Raw genomic sequence first — 19,463 nt, forward strand, 5'->3', positions numbered from 1 at the left:
ATAAAGTTTCTTTTTAGCCTAATGATAAAGGGTTAAATATTAGAACAACAGTTAAAAAAAAACTAAAATTAAAAAAAGTGTATTATGGTTTAAATAAAATTAAAGGTTTAATTTAAATTAATCACATAATTTTATTTTAAAAAAAAGTCCTTAATATTTTGGACTTTCTTTTCACCCTTATTAGCTAAAAGTCGTTAAACAGATATTAAAAAACATAAACTGACTTAAAAAAAACAAAAAAGTTACACAGAAAATAACTACGACACAAAAAACATTAGAATGGCAAAACAAAGCAGAAAAAAACAAAAATCGGTTCTAATTGTCCTGACTCGAGTAACGTTTTAATTTGTAAATGTTTTCGCAATTCATATCAAGGTCTGATTTAATTTCAACCTCTTCGCCAAATAAAAAAGTTCAACTATTATTATAATATAATAATATAACATTAAATAGATATTTATACTTTATTTATCTTAATTTGATATTTTTATAATGTTTATGGTATCTATTTTTCGTATTAATAAGCTTACAAATGTATTGGTCATATAGGGGTTACAAAAATGGATTTTCTTTTTGAAGCCCTTCAGATTAAGAGTTTTAAGTCGCATATAAATTTCAACAAAATAAACTATTCTACTCCGTATTAGCACCATGTGTATTTTTATTAATATTTATTTGATAAGGGAATGAGAAAAATTCTATATATTTGATTAAAAAGTATTTAAACTTGATAAAAAAAAATATTCAAAGAAAAAACACGGAAAAGGTTGAGATCTTCTCCCTAATAAGTAAAATCAAAACCTTTTAAGACTCAAAAATGTTGCTAAAAGTATTAGTGTTAGTGCTATGCAACTTGGTAGAATCAGATGTTTATTTACATAATCCGAGGTAAAGTCATAATAATTTTATGTAGTAGTTTATATTTTCTTTATGTTATTTCTTGTGCAGTGTATAGTGTATCAACTCTTAATTTGTTATGTAAATCCACAAAACGTTACGGACCATCGGAAACCAAAGTTAGAAAAGTCCTACTGAGGTTTTTATGACTTTTAGAAAAAATTTTTTAGTGCTTACGCGCATTCTGTCAACGATTGCATCTGCTCATTATATTTTAATTTCAAAATATTGCAACAATTGCTGATTTACTTATTTCGTTTTAAAATTACACTTAATTCAGTATTATATATATATATATATATATATATATATGTGTGTGTATATATAATATATATATATATATATATATATATATATATATATATATATATATATATATATATATATATATATATATATATATATATTATATTATTATATTGCCTATATTATATTACATATGTATATATATATATATATTATATTATGTTGCAATATTATATTATCAGTATTATATTACCAAATTATATCTGATTCAAACAAAATTAAAAATTTATCTTATTATAGACTTTTAAGTTTCTAAAAAATTAAATTTTTTATTTTGTTATGAATTAGGAATAATTTTTTTTTCTTTCGGCAAAATCTGTATTTAATGAAAAATATTTCGGATAAAAATAAAAATATTTAATATGATTAGACATAAAAAAAATAGCACAAATCGTTTAGTGTGAAGAGCTATTCAAATGTTTAATGGGTGGGACAAATTAAAAAAAATTATTCAAATTCTGAAGTTTTTATATTGTTTTATAAATGATTTAAACACAGCGAAAGCAATGATAGCACAGCGGAAAGATATTTGTACTTTGTGCTAAAAAAGAGAATTTTAATTGATTTCTTTTTTTTTTTCCGGGTTTAAAAGCTACGATTAGCATTTTGAATTCAAAATTGAAATGCAAATGATTCATACAACAAGTTTGTCAATATTTCTAATAGAGGTCAAAAACTTATTTAGAAAACACAGGAAAATGTTAAGACGAAAATGAGATCTAGCTAATTAGTTAATTATTAAAAATGTTAACTAAATAAAAATTACATTTTATTTTGCATGTTCGTTTCTGAATATTTCAGAAAAAAAATTAATTAGATATATTAAAAAAAAGAAAAAAAAGAATTAGAAACCAAGTTATCCTATATGAAACAACCATCGTTTTAAATGTCTAAAGAAACATAAAGGTAATGCAGTTTATGCAGGGCCGCCGAGAGGAGGAGGGGGCAAAAGAGATAGTTTATCCAAAAAACAAAAGGGGCAGTTATCCAAGGGGCGCAGAAAGTACCTGAAAAAAAAACTGAATATATGTATATACAGACAAAAAACAAATAGTTAAATAATTCGTTAAACTATTTAATTATTTATTTTTCGCGGTTTTCACGTGCTATTTTTATTTTTGATTTAATTCCAGACTACGCAAGGGAAAACTTTTGATCTTCTTTGTTTTATCTCTTAGTGAAATTTATCTTTGCGTAATTTACGGATGATCCCTTATCATAGATAAAGTATTTAATGCGTGGGTTCCATAAAAACAAATAAAACTTCCTTTTAATTGATTTAGTAAAGAATTTCACAGCAAATATAAAAGCGGAGTTAAAAAAGATTAAGTTACAATATATATATATATATATATATATATATATATATATATATATATATATATATATATATATATATATATATATATATATATATGTATATACACATTTTAAATAAAGGAAACTTTCATACCCATTGTTGGGTTTCTAACCAGTGGCATTGATTTTTAATTAGAATTTATAAATAAGTAGTTTTTCCATCCTGTTTCTAGTGTCCTTCAAACTTAATGAAAAACTTTAACTAAGCCAGTGTTTGTTTGTTTTGACTTGAAAAAATATTTCTACATTGAAATTTTTTTATTTTCAATACAATTACAAGTACATATACACTAAGTAAGTACTTTTTTTAATTTTTTTAATCTGTGTATATTATCGATGAGTTAAATACTAGTATTTGAAGAGCATATTAAGGTAGAAGTTTTAGTAAAATAAAATGGCAGTTGGATAAATTTCTAGGAGATTGTTTGTAAATAGCTCTAAAATTTACATTAATACTAAATTTCTATTTAATTTTTTAAAAAGGTAGCATATCTAAGAGAAATATGGTTCTGCTGATTATTAATTAGTTTAGTTAGCTTATAAAAACGAATTTTTAATTAGCAGGGGCTTAATGCCCCTAACTGTTTCAAAAGGCGATTAAAACAATCAAATAACATTGATCAGATAAATAAAACCCACGTTTTAAATTTATAAACATTTTACAGATATGGTTTAAATGAAAAACAAAAGTAATTTATTTGTCAATATAGCTTAAATTTTTCATAAAATAAAGTTTTGATAATAGAGCCTATTACCCACTTTAATTAGTAGAATGGTTCGGACTTATCAAAAGAATAAAGAAAGAGGCAGAAAGATCTATGCAACTAGCCAGGCAATGACAGATGTCTACAATTCTGTCATATGGAAGCAGGTGTTTGCTAACCAGGAATCCAAGCATTGTTACAATTACTTTCTAGCACTAGTGCTCACAATGATTCTGCATCAACATCACTACTACGTGTATTGCTGTCAACATCATTGTCATCCGCATTATCGACAGAATCATCACCTTTATCGTTAGCAGCTAAAGAATGACCACAGACACCATTTGTTTATTTCATATTCAGGAAAGTCTTCAATAAAAGATTTTTTTTCTCAAAGAACTGCAGCCATGGCCTACTATAAATACACGGCCGGGTTTGTTGGTTTTTAAGGAAAAAATTAGGAGGCCAGTTTTTTTTTTTTTTGTAATTATTGAGTTTTCATAGAAAATGCTGGAACAATAAAAATATAAATTATTAAAACAAATAAACAACTGTTTAAAATTCTTTTTTATTTAAAGTAATATAAACATTTATAAAATCACAATAAATTTTAAAATACTGTGAAATTAACAACAAGAAATAGATTAATCATTATGCTTTCTTTTTGTTCTCTTTGATTTAAAAGCAACTGATAATTATTTGCTTGTTGTTAAAGTATATGTTTATAACTATATCATTAATAAATATTATAGTATTATTAAAATGCTGAGGACACATGAAGATCCCTCCTCTTCCAAGATTCAGGAGCTTTCTTGCAGCATATCTGATATTATCAGCATTTAAAAATAAATTTTCTTGAGCTAAATCTAGTTTAGCAAAGCAATGGGATATATATGATGCAAGATGTTTCCCAGGTAATTGAAGCCCCTCTCTAGAGAGCAAATTTGTATACTCAACACAAATGGTGACCTTTTCATGATTTAATAACGCTTCACATTCAGAACAAACAAATTTTTTAGAGATTTTTTTCATAATAAATCCTGCAATGTAGGTTGCCACCTCCTTGCTGTCATCGTCTCAATCAATCTCTTCAAAATCATTTTCAAAATCGATTTCACATGAAAGATCTGAACTTGTCTCTGGTTTAAGATTTAAATCCCAGTAATTTATATCTTCTTTCATTAGACATTTAATTTAAAGTATTTTCTCAGAAGATTCAACTTCACGTAAACCAACAAGAAAACGACCTCCACTCATTTGTCTATATTTTGAAAATCGACGTTCTAGAGGGTCACTTTGGAAACGACTTGTTAAAATGTTAGTATAACCTTCATTGAGTAAATCATCACACAAATCATCAGAACTTTTCAATGTTTTTATCATAGCATTTGCTGTTTGGTTGCTAAGAGTAAACTTTCCACACTCCTTTAACTGTTTTATTTGCCATTCATTAATCCACTTCGAAAAACAACATAAGAATTCAGGTTTTTTATCTTTCCTCACAACTGCATAACCAATATAGTTATTTGAATATTTTGACTTTGAATTCGATATTAACCACCAACTATTAATAAGGCGTAAAAATTCAGCTGCAGATAAATCTTGTGGAAAATAACTTTTAATGGCAGCTGACGTTGTTTCATAAAAAACATTCAAAGCAAGAGGAACACTTTGCTTATCATTTCCTGGATGTAAAGTTTGAAATGTGAGTTTATGTGCCTTACGTAAATTAGCACTAAGTTTTTCATCTTTTTCATAAGTTTTATGGAGAAGATGCCAAGATATTTCACCAGCAGTAACTGAAATAGGATCAAGTCCATCGAAATGGAAAACAGGGAATACAAATCGCTTAGAATTAAGCAGATTATTTCAAATATTTTTTAAGAGATGAACACTATCATACATAAGGTAAATTTTTTTTTCTTCGTACACAATAAAATGATCTTCTTCAGATTTACCAGTTCTGAAGCATTTAATCAACTGTCCATATCCTGATACATTTGTCGAATGATTGTCTGCAACTATTGAACGTACATTAAACTCACAACCATAAAAACAAGGATACTTTTGAAAAAGTTACCATTTTTATCCAAACCAACATATTTACCGCTACTATACTCACTACATTTCTGTAAATACATTTCATCCAACATTAAAATACAGTCTAGGTCTACTTTTCCTTCCTCCAAAAGTAACTTAATAGCTTTTAAGGGTTCAATTCCTCCAGCTGCTAATTTTTTTAAAACTGACAATGACGGTAAAGGTATTTTTTCTTGTAATTGAATGTATGCTTGCTTTGAAGTATAGCGTTGTAATAATGAAAAACGAAGAACTTTAGATGAATATGGTTTCCTGCCTTTCGGTTTATAATATTGGATACTATGAATTTCATCTAAAATAGTATTTTTTTTTTCTGCAACAAAAATACGCATATATGATGTAAGGTTTTCTAATATGCTAATATTTTTAAGTAAATATTGGTTTTGCTTAAACCACTTTGGAAGAGGAATTTGACATCCATTGTGATGCAACTTTACATGCAAAATAGAATCGACTTGTATTGATTCAATACAGGGAGCATTATCAATAGATGCCACATTAAAAATACGATAATATAAAACATGGGAGTCATATTTTTGAAAAATAAAGCCAACAGGACTTGAAGATGAATTTAACATTTCTAGGTCTTTGATAGAATCTTTTTCCATAAAAATATCTGATTCATCTTGAATGCTTGTGACACATCTAGTTGGAGATTTTCTTGATGGACCTCGAATAGATAATAACAGAGAAGTTAGAATTTTTTTTATTGCATCATTTGAATAAATAGTTGGTATCGGATGAAGATCATAAATAAGAGTCATTCTAACACCGTGCTTTACAAATTTTGGATCAAAGTGTGCACTACAAACTCCTGAATGTTCTGTAGGAAACCAATTTTTTTTATTAACAAACTTAATCCATTTTTTTCTTAACTTAGGTCTTTTAAGAGCATCAGGAAACGCAAAAACACTATTTTCTTTGTTATAAACTGTTGTTTCTGAAGTCAATTTTAGAGTATTCACATTTGTATTTGATGATTTACTTTTGTATCCACTGCAACAGAATATCACTGCACACTTGTTTGGCATTGTATGAAGAATTTTAGGTTTGAAAATAAAAGTAATTCTTATATTTTTGAAGCACAATAAAAATAATCATATCTCAAAAGCGACAAGCTGTTATAAATGTGTCTAATTTAAATATTGTATTTATATTGTTACTTAATTAAAATCTTATTTAAAGCATCAAAATTAATAAGTTCCTCATAACTAAACTCATAATAAAATTCATATATAATCAAAAAATATTATATATAACAAGAAAAACAAAGCCTTCTATTTAAAGATATCGTTTATTACAGCAAATAAAACTGACCTCCTAATTTTTTCCGTAAAAACCAACAAACCCGGCCGTGTATTTATAGTAGGCCATGCTGCAACCCAGATTTGCGCAAACCTCTGGGGATAGTAGGTCGGCTAGAACCATAAGGTTTTGCTACGGAGAAAACCTAACAGGTGATGAATGTTTTAAAGTGACTGTCTATAACTTAAAAATATTTCCATTTTGAATTTAATATCTACTATTGCATATTTATGTGAGCACTTGCTCACTTTTTTTGCTTATCAAAATCGATACGGCTTTTTAGAAAAAGAAGAAGAAAACGAAGAATAATGAGTGAAAAGATTCCTGGCCCATGCCAAATCCTTATTCAATGTAGCAGCACTCCACTGCGAGTCAGGCTATTTGTCAGTCGATGTATGTACTGAAGCCCCCGGCAGCAGGCTATTTCAGTATGATGTCACACCATCTAAATCTATTTATATATATATATATTTACACACAAACACACACACACACACACATATATATATATATAATATATATATATATATATATATATATATATATATATATATATATATATATATATATATATATATATATATATATATATATATATATATATATATATATATATATATAATATATATATATATATATATATATATATATATATATATATATATCAACCTTTAGAGTTAGGAAAAATGAGGTCAGGCATAAATAAAGCAATAAATTACAATAAAGCATAGAAACGAAGTCTGCAATTTTTTGCCGACCTCAAACACTTAAAGGTCGGCAGTTAGATTGGCATTGCCGATTGTCGGCCCTAATTCCTAGGGTTGATATATATGTTTATATATATATATATATATATATATATATATATATATATATATATATATATATATATATATATATATATATATAAATATATATATATATTTATATATATATATATATATATATTTATATATATATATATATATATTTATATATATTTTTATATATATATATTTATATATATATAAATAGATTTAGATGGTGTAGATATATATATATAGATATATATATATATATATAGATATATATATATATATATATATATATATATATATATATATATATATATATATAGATATATATATATATCTATACATATATATATATATATATATATATATATATATATATATATATATATATATATATATATATATATATATATATATAGAAATATATGTGTAAAATATATATATATATAATATATTTATATATATATATATATATATATATATATATATATATTTATATATATTTATATTTTTATATATATATATATATATATATTTATATATATATATATATATATATATATATATATATATATATATATATATATATATTTATATATATATTTATATATATATATATATTACTAATAAATATAATAATAAGATACATTTATATAAATAAAGAACAAATATATGCATTTGTTATTAAGAGAGTTGTTCTTTCAAAAAAGGAAAATGATTACAATTAGATATAGCAGTTGCATAAGAAGATAAAAATCATGGAGTAGAATGAGGCTTGACTTGAACCGACAAGAAGGAATAAAAGCTTCCATTTCTGCCTAAATCGAGGAGGTATGAAGGAGGTGCATTTATCAGCTGAGAGAGAAAAAATATCAGCCCAAGGACTATCACAAAGAAAATTGCAAAAAGAACCTCAGTCAATTTTAGGGTAGTAGTAAGTAGAAGAATTGTAGGGCGAGTCTGAAAAAAAAGGTATGAGAATAAAGATTTATAGTGATCAATGCATAGTTAGAACCACCTAAGGGAGAAAATCAGGGTGTTAACTACGAATAAATTTGAAACAGTGTTTTGACGAAATTGGGAATTTGTCAAAAAATTTCCCAAATATACCTTCCCCCTCCCTTGAGATAAAAATGTGTACCGAAAATGTGTGGGGTTCTTTCTTATGTTCTTTCTTCTTCTACTAATTTTGTAATTAATTCTAACTTTTTTTTATACATAAATTGCAAAGCAAAATAAAGTTATAATTACTAAGTCTCAGCAAAAACAACAGCAAATCTCGTTTAATTACAAAAGTGTTACAAAAGATCACAAGCGATTGCACGCTATCGTGGTAACGAAGAGAACCCATAATTATTTTTTCATGCATAATCATAAAATTTTATTATATAAATTTGCTTTTATATTTTAAGTTCAAGCAAGCAGTGAATCTAGTTTTCTTGTTTTTTTAAATTTCTAGTACCAGTTTGTTGTAATAATAAAAAAAAAAAAAAACATTCTTGTTATTAAAGGTATTTAATTTACGTTTTAATATACGTATTTAATTTACGTTTTAATATACGTATTTAATTTACGTTTTAAATATAAATAACCCGTAAAGTAAAGAAATCTATTTTCATTATTAAATAAATTTCTAGAACGAGTTTGTTATAATAAAAAACATTTATTCAACTTATTTAACTTTTCAGCCAAAAAGGGCGAAACTTTTAAAGAAATAGCATTTTAGGGTGTTAAACCAAACAAATTTGTAACTTTTTAAATTGCACTTTATTTCTTGCTAATTTTTATTTTATATTATTTGCTGTTTGTTGGAATGCATTGCAAAAAATTATTTACAAATCTTGAGAAATGAATTTTTTTTTCCGAGAGATTTTAGGGATTTTCGGAAAATTCCTATTCTCAAAAAGTTTATTTCCAAGAGACATTTTTGCAGTTATGCAAGCGCATAGTTCGGCTATGCGGCAATAGCGGCAATTTTATTTCAAGTTTTAAGCAATTCATCTAGTCGGCGTGACGTCACACCGTTTTTTTTAAATTAACCATCTTTATTTGGGGGAAAACAAACTAAAAAATTATAATTTTTTATGTTATTTTTCTATTAGTTTCTGTGTTATTTTTCTACTATTTTCCTATTAGTAATTAATTTTCAATAATTTTTAGAACTATTATTAAACTTTAATTTGGCAAAGTTAACTATCTAAGTAAGAGATTGAGAAATGTAGAAGTTATAGGCCTTAGTGTCAGCTGGGTTAGTGACGTTAGAGCCTAGCCACTCAGTGTGATAAGTATTAAAGCCACCAATAACAATATTATTGGTAGAGGGGTAAAGAAAAAGGGTATGGTTAATTTGATCAGAAATCACATCTAAAAGAGTGGAGTTTTGGTAAGAAGGAGAAAAATTAAGAACAAAGTGAAAGGCGGTAGAGTGGAGAGGAGCTAAGTATCAGCACATAAAAGAATAGTCATAGGATTTAAATCTGATTTCATGACAAATAGGTGAACAAATGCATTGCTTGCATGCAATTAATACACCACAAGGCAAGCATGTGACTATTGGAGTCTTAATGAATCAAAAGAGAGTACCTTTCAACACTGAGATATGAAAAAGGAATAGCGGAATTTAAATTAATCTCACTAAAAGCAAACAAGTCTAGTGAATTTTGCAGAAGTTAAGATTCAACTAATGGAAAGTTGCTTCGCAGACAATGTATATTTGTCAAAGATATAGTAAAACAATAAAGTGGTGGGAAAGTTTTTTTATGGTTGAAATTTTGGGTTACTTTTGGCATGATTTAAGTTTAATGAGAACTTGACTCATTCATAGATAGATTACAGCCTCCTAAGGAATGAGCTATGCAGTTTTCTTTGTTCTGTTAATTAATTCTAAGACGTAATAAGGCTCTTTGTGTGGCCTCGACAATGTACACCAAAAGCATTAACAACGACACCATCCATGCGCAACATGGCACTGTTAATGCTCTGATATTTTGCAGCTGTTGATTGAATCATTTTCCCTGAAAGTTACCACAGAGTTAGGAAAACCTTATTACCAGCTAGCCTCAACTATTAAACTGAGTTTTAGTGCTATACCTTCATTAGGAGATAACATGAAGAGTTGGTTAGCCACTATCAAGGAGGCACAAGCAAAAACCTATGAGTATAGTCATGATGATCCAGCATTCATCATCCTAGTCAGTAAATAATGTAACTCAGGTTTACATCTACGCCAGTCTAATAAATGTAGAAGAGGGTTGAGGCTAGGTTAGCAGAATTATTCTGGTTACCCCTTAAGTCTTTCTGGATGCAGTTAACATTTGCCCATGAGTATTTTATTGAGACACTATCTTTAGCTTTTACTCAACCATAAAAGGCAGGTAATTTTTAAGTTAGAATTTGTTTCTCCTAGCCTTTGCCTAAATAAAGTAACTTATGGGTGAATAACACAGCGATAGTGGTTCAGGCAGAACACAAGTTTTTTAAAATTTTAATTTAGGTGCCCCAAGAAGTCCTTATAGTCTTATCACAGAGCACCGCTGATAAGCATTTAATAGGAAGTTCATGCCTCCTTCCTAACTGATGTCATAAAACTTGCCTAGAGGTAGAGTTTGAACCACTGATTCTTTGTTTCTGAGGCAAGTGCCCTACCACTGCACCACAACCGCTCGGTCTATTTAATTAACTATAGATTATTTCAAATGATTAATAAATTGTAATCTTTGTTTATTTTTAGCGCTTTTCAGAGTTATTCTTGAAAGTTTTAAATATTAGTTTAAAACAAAATTTTCTAAGTTTACTTACAGAGTATTTTTATTTGATTTGAGTTTTTATTTAGTGCAATGTGATGGCTAATTTAAATTTTTTATTCGACAAATAAATTTTGGTTCCATCCTTTTATCATGTCACTTATGTATAATTGATATATAGTTCAAAATTTTCACAGTTTTTTAGTTAAATATGGTTTTCATTTAAATTTTAACTTGTGTGTATGTGTATATTTATTTTATATAATAGTTACTTTTTTTAGTTATTATTATGCTATACTGCATTGTTTTTCATATTAAGAGGAAGCAATAATCGGCTTGCTGAATCAGAAAGAGAACGAGACAATAATGATAGGTAAGAGTTATTGAGAAAAAAAAAAGAGTTATTGACAAAAAAAAGGAGATATAATATATATTTCCAGTACAAATTTGTTTTTAGAAATTAGATTCTAAATTTCTTTTAAATAACTTTTAAACATTCTTTAGAATGTTAAAAACTTTAGAATGTTAAAAAAAAAGATATTCAGAATGTAATTTCTAAAAACAAACCTATGGAGTTAGTAGTAAGTGTATATTATTATTATTATATATGTTACTAATATATTATCAATATATATATATTATCAATATATATATATTATCAATATATATATATTATCAATATATATATATTATCAATATATATATATTATCAATATATATATATATATATATATATATATATATATATATATATATATATATATATATATATATATATATATATATATATATACATATATATATATATATATGTGTGTGGGTGACAGGAATAATTTCGAAAAATGAATTTCGGAATAGTGTAATATATATTAAAAAGGCCTAATGTCGCAAAAAAAAGAAGCAGTGTAGCAAATGAATTTAAGGAATACTGGCGAAAATAAAGAAAAGGAATAGTGTCGCAAAAGAACTTAATGAATAGTGTCGAAAACATACAAAAAAAGAATATTGTTGCAAATAGTAATATCGGAATAGTGTCAAAAACATAAAAAAGGAATAGTGTTGCAAATAGTAAAAACAAAACTGTAGTCGGAGAGAATTAGTGAAAAATAGGGTCAAGCCAAACAAAAAATAGTGTAATACTGAAATTTAGCAGAGATAAAGTTCACAGTCTTTGGGTGGGTGTAAAAAAAACCCAGTTGATTGCGCTATAGTAATATCCCTCTTTGGGCAATTTTAGGTGCAAAAAAGTGTCCATTTTGACACCTCTAAAATCTTATAATATACAGTTTACATACTTTATACAGTTGGATAGAATTGGATACATACTTATACAGTTGGATAGAAAATTTTATCTTGATCAATTTTTATATAAGAAGTATGACCTATAAACAATTAATTGAAAAATTATTCACGCTTAAAAGTGTAAAAGTTCCATTCAATGTTTTTGCTGCGATAAACATTTTGTCATGATGTTGTCAAAATATTGTCAACATTTTTGTTTGATTTATATATATATATATATATATATATATATATATATATATATATATATATATATATATATATATATATATATATATATATATATATATATATAAAACCCAACTAAAACAAAACTCATCAAACTTAAATGCTTAGCCTACTTAATTTACGGATTAAAAAACCATTTCAATCTTTGTTTTAACATTTGTACTTTGTTTTATTATTTATTTAATATGTTTCAAAAGATAAACATTTCTCATAAAAAATACATTATTATATAAATTAAAAAAAAACAGTTTATTAATACTTTTTTTAAAAATTTATTAGAAGTGTTTTGTTACTTCATTGAAAAGCATTTCAATAATATAAAAGCATTTCGATAATATAAAAGCATTTAAGGTCAAACTTATTTAATTGTGACAGTTTTCTAAAACTTTTTTTTTTCAACGAAATTTTGTTTATCTTTTTAAATGTTATTAACTTTAATTATTCTTATATTAAAATTCGTTAAAGAGACTATTGTTGTTGTAGAATGTCATCATTTATGAAAACAAAAAATTTTATTTTTTTATAACGTTTATTATAGAAATGCACACTTAAACAATTTATATATTATAAATAAAAAAAATATATACAACTTTCAATTATATTTTTAAAAAAACTATCATTAGTTTTTTTAACTATCATTAATTTAAAAGCGTTTTGCTAATATAAAAACATTTGTTAAGAAGTTTTGATGTAATTAATTTCACTTTTTCAGAATATTTTTCATTTAGCGCGTTTTAAAATGTTTTTTGAAATAGCTGTGGTCAAATCATCATAGCAAAATGTAATTTGCCTGGTCGTATAAAGACGTGCGATCTTCCTGTGAAAGACTATATATATATATATATATATATATATATATATATATATATATATATATATACACTTATACTTATATATATTATAATATATATTTATATATATATATATATATATATATATACACTTATATTTGTATATAATATTATAATATATATTTATATATATATACATTTATATATATATATATATATATATATATATATATACACTTATATTTATATAAAATATATATATTTATATATATGTTTATATATTTATATGTATATATATGCGGTAGTGGTGTAGTGGTAAGAGCGCTTGCTTTGTAAGCGAGAGGTTCGGGGTTCGACTCCCACCACGTCCTGGAAGTACCGCGCTCAACTTAGTTTCTCCGCGCAGCGGTCTTGCACGGCAAGGTTCGTGTTTCGGAGTTAAAGAGTTGAGAGAGGGTTGCACCACGAATAACAACTAAAAAAAAAAAAATATTAAAAAAAAAAATTAAAAAAAAAATGAGTATCCTCCTCGACTGTAGTGGCCCCCCTCGGGCCTTGGGGAGGTGAATAATCTAAAAAAAAATATATATATATATATCAGGCCTTGTTATGAGGTTTTGTTGCATAACGGAAAAGCGTAACGCAAATAAATGTAACTTTACTCAATAAAGATATTTACATCGGTAAAAGTTTAATTAGGTCAGTTGCGTATTTTAAAGTACCTTTATAGAATTTTATAGAAATGACACTAACTTTTTTTTTTTTTTTTTTTTTTTAAACATCTTCGCTTCCAACAAGGCTGCAAGCAGCCACTAATTAAAGTTGGAAGTTACTGTAAGAGAAAAGATGAAGATTGTAGAGCAAGATAACGATTGACGGACGATTTAAAAGATTGCAAATTATATGAATCAGGAAAGCAAGATGAAGGAAGCGAATTCCAAAGAGCTGATGTTCGAGGAAAAAAACTAGACGAGTAAGCGTTTTTGGAGCACTTAGGAACAGTCACAGAAAAAGGATGACACTTAATTGAATGACGAGTAACACGAGAATGAATTTTAGTAGATGGCACAAGAGACGCTAGCTCTTTCGAGCAGTGCCCATTATAGTATTTGTAGAAAAGAGAAAGAGAAGCAACATTACGACGATGTGATAATGGTTGAAGGTTGGCTGCAAGAGCAGGTCCAACTATGTTTACAATGCGTTTTTGCACCTTGTCTAAAAGAGAAAGGGCATCATTAGAAGATCCGCCCCAGATATGGCAACAGTATTCCATACAAGGCCGGATTTGAGATTTATAGAGGTAGAGAATAGAATCCGGAGTAAGAAAGTGGCGAGCTCGATAAAGAGATGCAACCTTAGCAGATGCTAATTTTGCAACCGATTTGATATATGGTTTCCAAGAAAGATTGGAAGTAAGAGTTAATCCTAGAAGATGAAGAGTAGGTGACTCATCGAGTACATCACCGTTCATAAATATAGGAAGATCTAAATTATTGCGATAACGATTGGCTGAAAAAAATTGAGTTTTATCTGAATTAAAGTTCACCAGCCACTGTGAGCCCCATGCTGTAGCAGAAGTGAGATCCTTTTCAAGCTCAAATGCCCCCTCCAGGCAATCAGAGGGTGTTGGTTTCTTATCACGACAAGAATAAATGGTAGTATCATCAGCAAACAATGCCACCTTAGATGTGAGAATATCTGGAAGATCGTTAATGTAAATTAAAAAGAGTATAGGGCCAAGAATAGAACCTTGAGGAACCCCTGAAGTTACAGAATAAGAAGAAGAGTGTTGTCCATCGAGGACAACTTTTATGCTACGATTGGAAAGGAAGGATTCAATGATCTTAAAGATGTTGCCGGATACACCATAAGAAGAAAGCTTATGGAGAAGACCAGCATGCCAAACTTTATCGAACGCTTTTGAAATGTCAAGAGCGATGGCCTTAACCTCTCCACCTTCATCTAATGCACGATAAAACCTGTCAGTTATTACTGTTAGCAAATCAGCTGTAGAACGAGAAGATCGAAATCCATATTGATGGTCAGAAAGTAAGTTATTAGATTCAAGATGAGAAATTAAGTGTTTGTTAATTAAAGATTCAAAAACCTTGCTTATGATAGGAAGAAGACTTATGGGACGGTAGTTAGACGAATCAGATCGCTCCCCAGAATTTTTGAAGATAGGGATAACAGATGCGGCTTTCCAGCAGGCTGGAAAACAAGACTCTGATAAGCACTTGTTGAATAGTTTTGAGAGTATAGACGACAGCTCTGGAGAACACTTCTGCAAGACAATAACAGGTATGTTGTCTGGGCCACAAGCTGTAGAAGAGTCTAGACAGGAAATCACTTTAGATACAGATGCTGAAGTGATATGAATGTCAAGCAATGAATCAACCTGTTTGTTGGCAATATCAGGTAGAACGCAATTAGTGGAATCAAGAGATGATATTGATGAAAAGTTTTTAGCAAACAGTTCGGCTTTGTCTTTAGGTGAGGTGACAAAGTCTGAACCATACAAGAGAGGTGGAATTATAGATTTGCCCTTATTATTGATATTATTAAAGATTCTCCAGAAGTCACGAGAGCCTAATTTTTGAGATGAGATACGAGATTTCATGACCTGAGAATAGCGGGTTTTGGCGTTAGACAAAACCTTTTTACAGTTGTTTCTAGCAGTAATGAAAAGACGTCTGTTTTCTGGAGAATTGTTTTGCTGATAAATATGGAAGTAACGGTTTCGATTGGCAATCGCAGCAGCACAGTGTGAGGAAAACCATGGAGGAGAGTGAGGCTTGACCTGGAATCGTCGAGAGGGAATAAAAGATTCCATGCCAGCCTGAATCCACGAAGTTATATAAGAAGCACATTTGTCGACAGGAAGTTGAAAGATTTCTACCCAAGGGCCATCACGAAGAAAATCACGGAAAGAATCCCAGTCAGCTTTACTGTAGTTGTAAGAGGTTCGATAGTAGGGGTATTCAGGTGATGAAGAAGAATGAGATATTAGTTTTAAAGAGATCAAACTGTGATCAGAAGCACCTAAGGGTGAATGTGGAGAAACTGAGCACTGACTAGGATCAGAAACAAGACATAAGTCGAGTAGAGAAGGTAAATGATTAGGGTTGTCAGGAAAGCGAGTTGGAAAGTTGACTATTTGAGTTAGGGATTGAGAAAGGCAAAAGTTGTGGGCTTTAATGCCTGCAGAGTCACTGACACTAGAGCCAAGCCATTCAGAGTGGTGAGCATTAAAGTCACCGACAACAACTATATTAGCTGATGGATAAAGAGAGAGGGCTTGGTCAATATGATCAGAAATAACATCAAAAAGTGTACAGTCTTGAGATGAAGGAGATCGATATAGAACAAAGAGAAAGGCAATAGCGTGAAGTGGTGCTAAACGAAAGCACATGAAAGAATAGTCTGTGGATTCAAACCTAGTTTCACGACAAACAGGTGAATTCTTACGAATGTAAATGCCCAGGCCAAGCATGTGTCTATTGGAGTCTTTACGAATCAGAGGAAGATAACCATCAACACTAAGATCACAAGATGAGACAGCCGAACTCAAATTAGTCTCACAAAGAGCAAGTAGGTCTGGTGAACTTTGCAAGAGATAAGACTCAACAGAAGAAAAGTTACTTCGAAGACCACGAATATTAGTGAATGATAGGTTTAGAGAACTTGGTGATGATGATGGTTTTTTGTGTTTTATAGTTTTTGGTACTTTATTCATTTTTAAATTAGATTGAAGAACTTGACTCAAAGCATAGATAGTACTCAGAACACCGTTTAATAGCCCAAGCAATTGCCTCATTACTACTAATAAACCCTAAGCCGTAACAAAGGGCTCCAAATGTGGCCTCCGCAATGCACACCAAAAGTACAAACAGGGACACCATCCATGCGCAACATGGCACTGTTAATACTTTGATATTTTTCAGCTGTTGATGGAATCAGCCTCTCTGAGAGCTACCACAGAGTTCGGGAAACCTGACTACCAGCCGGCCTCAGAACCATAAAACTGAGTTTTAGAGCTGTACCCTCATAAGGAGATAATAGAATGAGTTGCCTAGTCATAAAAACAGTGACACAAGCAAACCCATGCATTGAGTCAAGAAGATCCAGCATTCAACATCCTAAACTGGAAACAATGTATTAAAAATACATCTGTGCCAGCCTAATAGATGAAGAAGGGGTGCGAGGCTGGTCAACAGATAGAATCTGTTTACCCCTTAAGTCTTTGCCTAGGAGGCCTTCTACAAGACAGTAGCTGGGTGCATTTAACATCTGCCCAAGATGAGTATTTTTATCGAGACACCATCTCTAGCCTTTACTCAACCAAGAGCCCCAAGGCAGGGGGTGTTTTAAATCGGAGTTGGCATCTCCTAGCCTTTGCCTAAAAAGGCGTATCCTACAAGGCAGCAGGACATGAAGCAGATTGTACTGGGTTACATGTTACCAGTAGCAGGATAACCTGATCTGACAATAACTAACTCATAAGATTATAAAATTATACCGCCTAACCATGCAAGGTGATTAACTCTAGCTATTTGCCTTCTCTGTTTGTATAGTAGGGACAATTAACCAACCATTTCTTTAAAAAAGTCTTGTAGGTTTTATTGTTCAGGATTACCCTCCAGAGTGGTTCGAAATAAAAAAATCTTCAAAACTTCATGAATCCCCGCACTTTATTATTTCTACTATTACTAGAATAAATAATCTCCCCTTTGATGATGTTAAACTTATTGTAAAAGAACACATCAAAAACAACACATTATACCTAAAACCTGAAAATGCCATGCTAAAAAATAATGATAGCAAGATAGGAAACTGGTTTTCAAATCCTACTGGCTTTCTAATTTAAACTGAATGCACGATTTAATTATTATCAAGTGAATATTTTTTATTTACTTGATTATGTACTTAATAAATATATAATATACTCATACTAATATAATATATAAATAACTTTTATACTGATGTATATTTTGAGAAATGCGTTCGTGAAACTAGATATGTTACATTTTTTCTTTTGTTGTTTGTTAGCGGACTTCCAAAAGTTTTAATAAACAATACATACGACAAATATATTTGTTATATGTATTGTTTATTGAAAGTTTTTAATTTATTTTTAGTATCATTTAGCTTCAATTTTTTTAATAAATAGACTTTGATATAAGCTTAACCGATTCAAAAATATCAGTGAAAATGTTTAGTTAGTTAACTTATATTTGACAAAAAATATCTGAATGTGATCGAGTCTGTACAAAATCAAAGCTATAAGTGAAGTTTTGGTTTGATAAATTATTACACTAGATATTTATTCATATTTATGAATATTACGCTAAATATTTATAAATATTATGCTAGATATTTAATTTTTTTAAGTTTAGAATTTTTATTGAAGTGTTGCAAGTTTTGATATTTTATTACATGGGCTTTTATGCTATTCAAAGTAAAAGTTCTAGTTAAGCGAAGTTTTTTTTCAAATGGACTGTAAACTGTAGTTAGCGAATGGTTCCACTTAACCAGGGTACAATTAGGCGAATAATATGATAAAGTCCTCTGGAATTAAAAAAAAACATCATGCTGAATTTAGCTTTCAAATGAAAAAAAATAAATCATAGGCTCTCTTGCACTGAGATTTTCAATTTGAACTTATGCCACATAAATTAAAATTAAAGTATGTCAAGCATAAATTATGCATGACATACTTTGTTAGGGATATAATTTCTTTATTCAACAATATGCAAACTCTACTAATTATATATTCAACATATTTTGACTTAAGCAAAAAAATTTTACTTAAAGTATTTTTTTATAAAATCAATTTATGATTTTCTCCAGACGAGCACGATTTTTTACTCTCGTTACAAAACTAGCAAGTGCTATTTGTTGCACCTGGCAGGCCATTTACAGCGTGTTTCATGT

The 19,463-nt window shown here is 28.6% G+C and overlaps 1 protein-coding gene across 1 annotated transcript in view; it reads left to right on the top strand.

Annotated features, from left to right (window-relative positions):
• The first annotated feature begins 637 nt into the window (after positions 1-637).
• The window catches only part of LOC100196972 (protein DD3-3), a 51,675-nt gene continuing 32,849 nt past the window's right edge, over positions 638-19,463 (top strand). Inside the window, exons 1-2 of the mRNA XM_065818434.1 lie at positions 638-888; positions 11,528-11,581. Coding sequence (XP_065674506.1) covers positions 818-888; positions 11,528-11,581 — 125 coding nt within the window. The 5' untranslated portion in view covers positions 638-817. The remainder of the gene's footprint in view (positions 889-11,527; positions 11,582-19,463) is intronic.

Source organism: Hydra vulgaris, chromosome 14 (genome assembly GCF_038396675.1).
Source record: "Hydra vulgaris chromosome 14, alternate assembly HydraT2T_AEP".
Lineage (NCBI taxonomy): Eukaryota > Metazoa > Cnidaria > Hydrozoa > Anthoathecata > Hydridae > Hydra > Hydra vulgaris.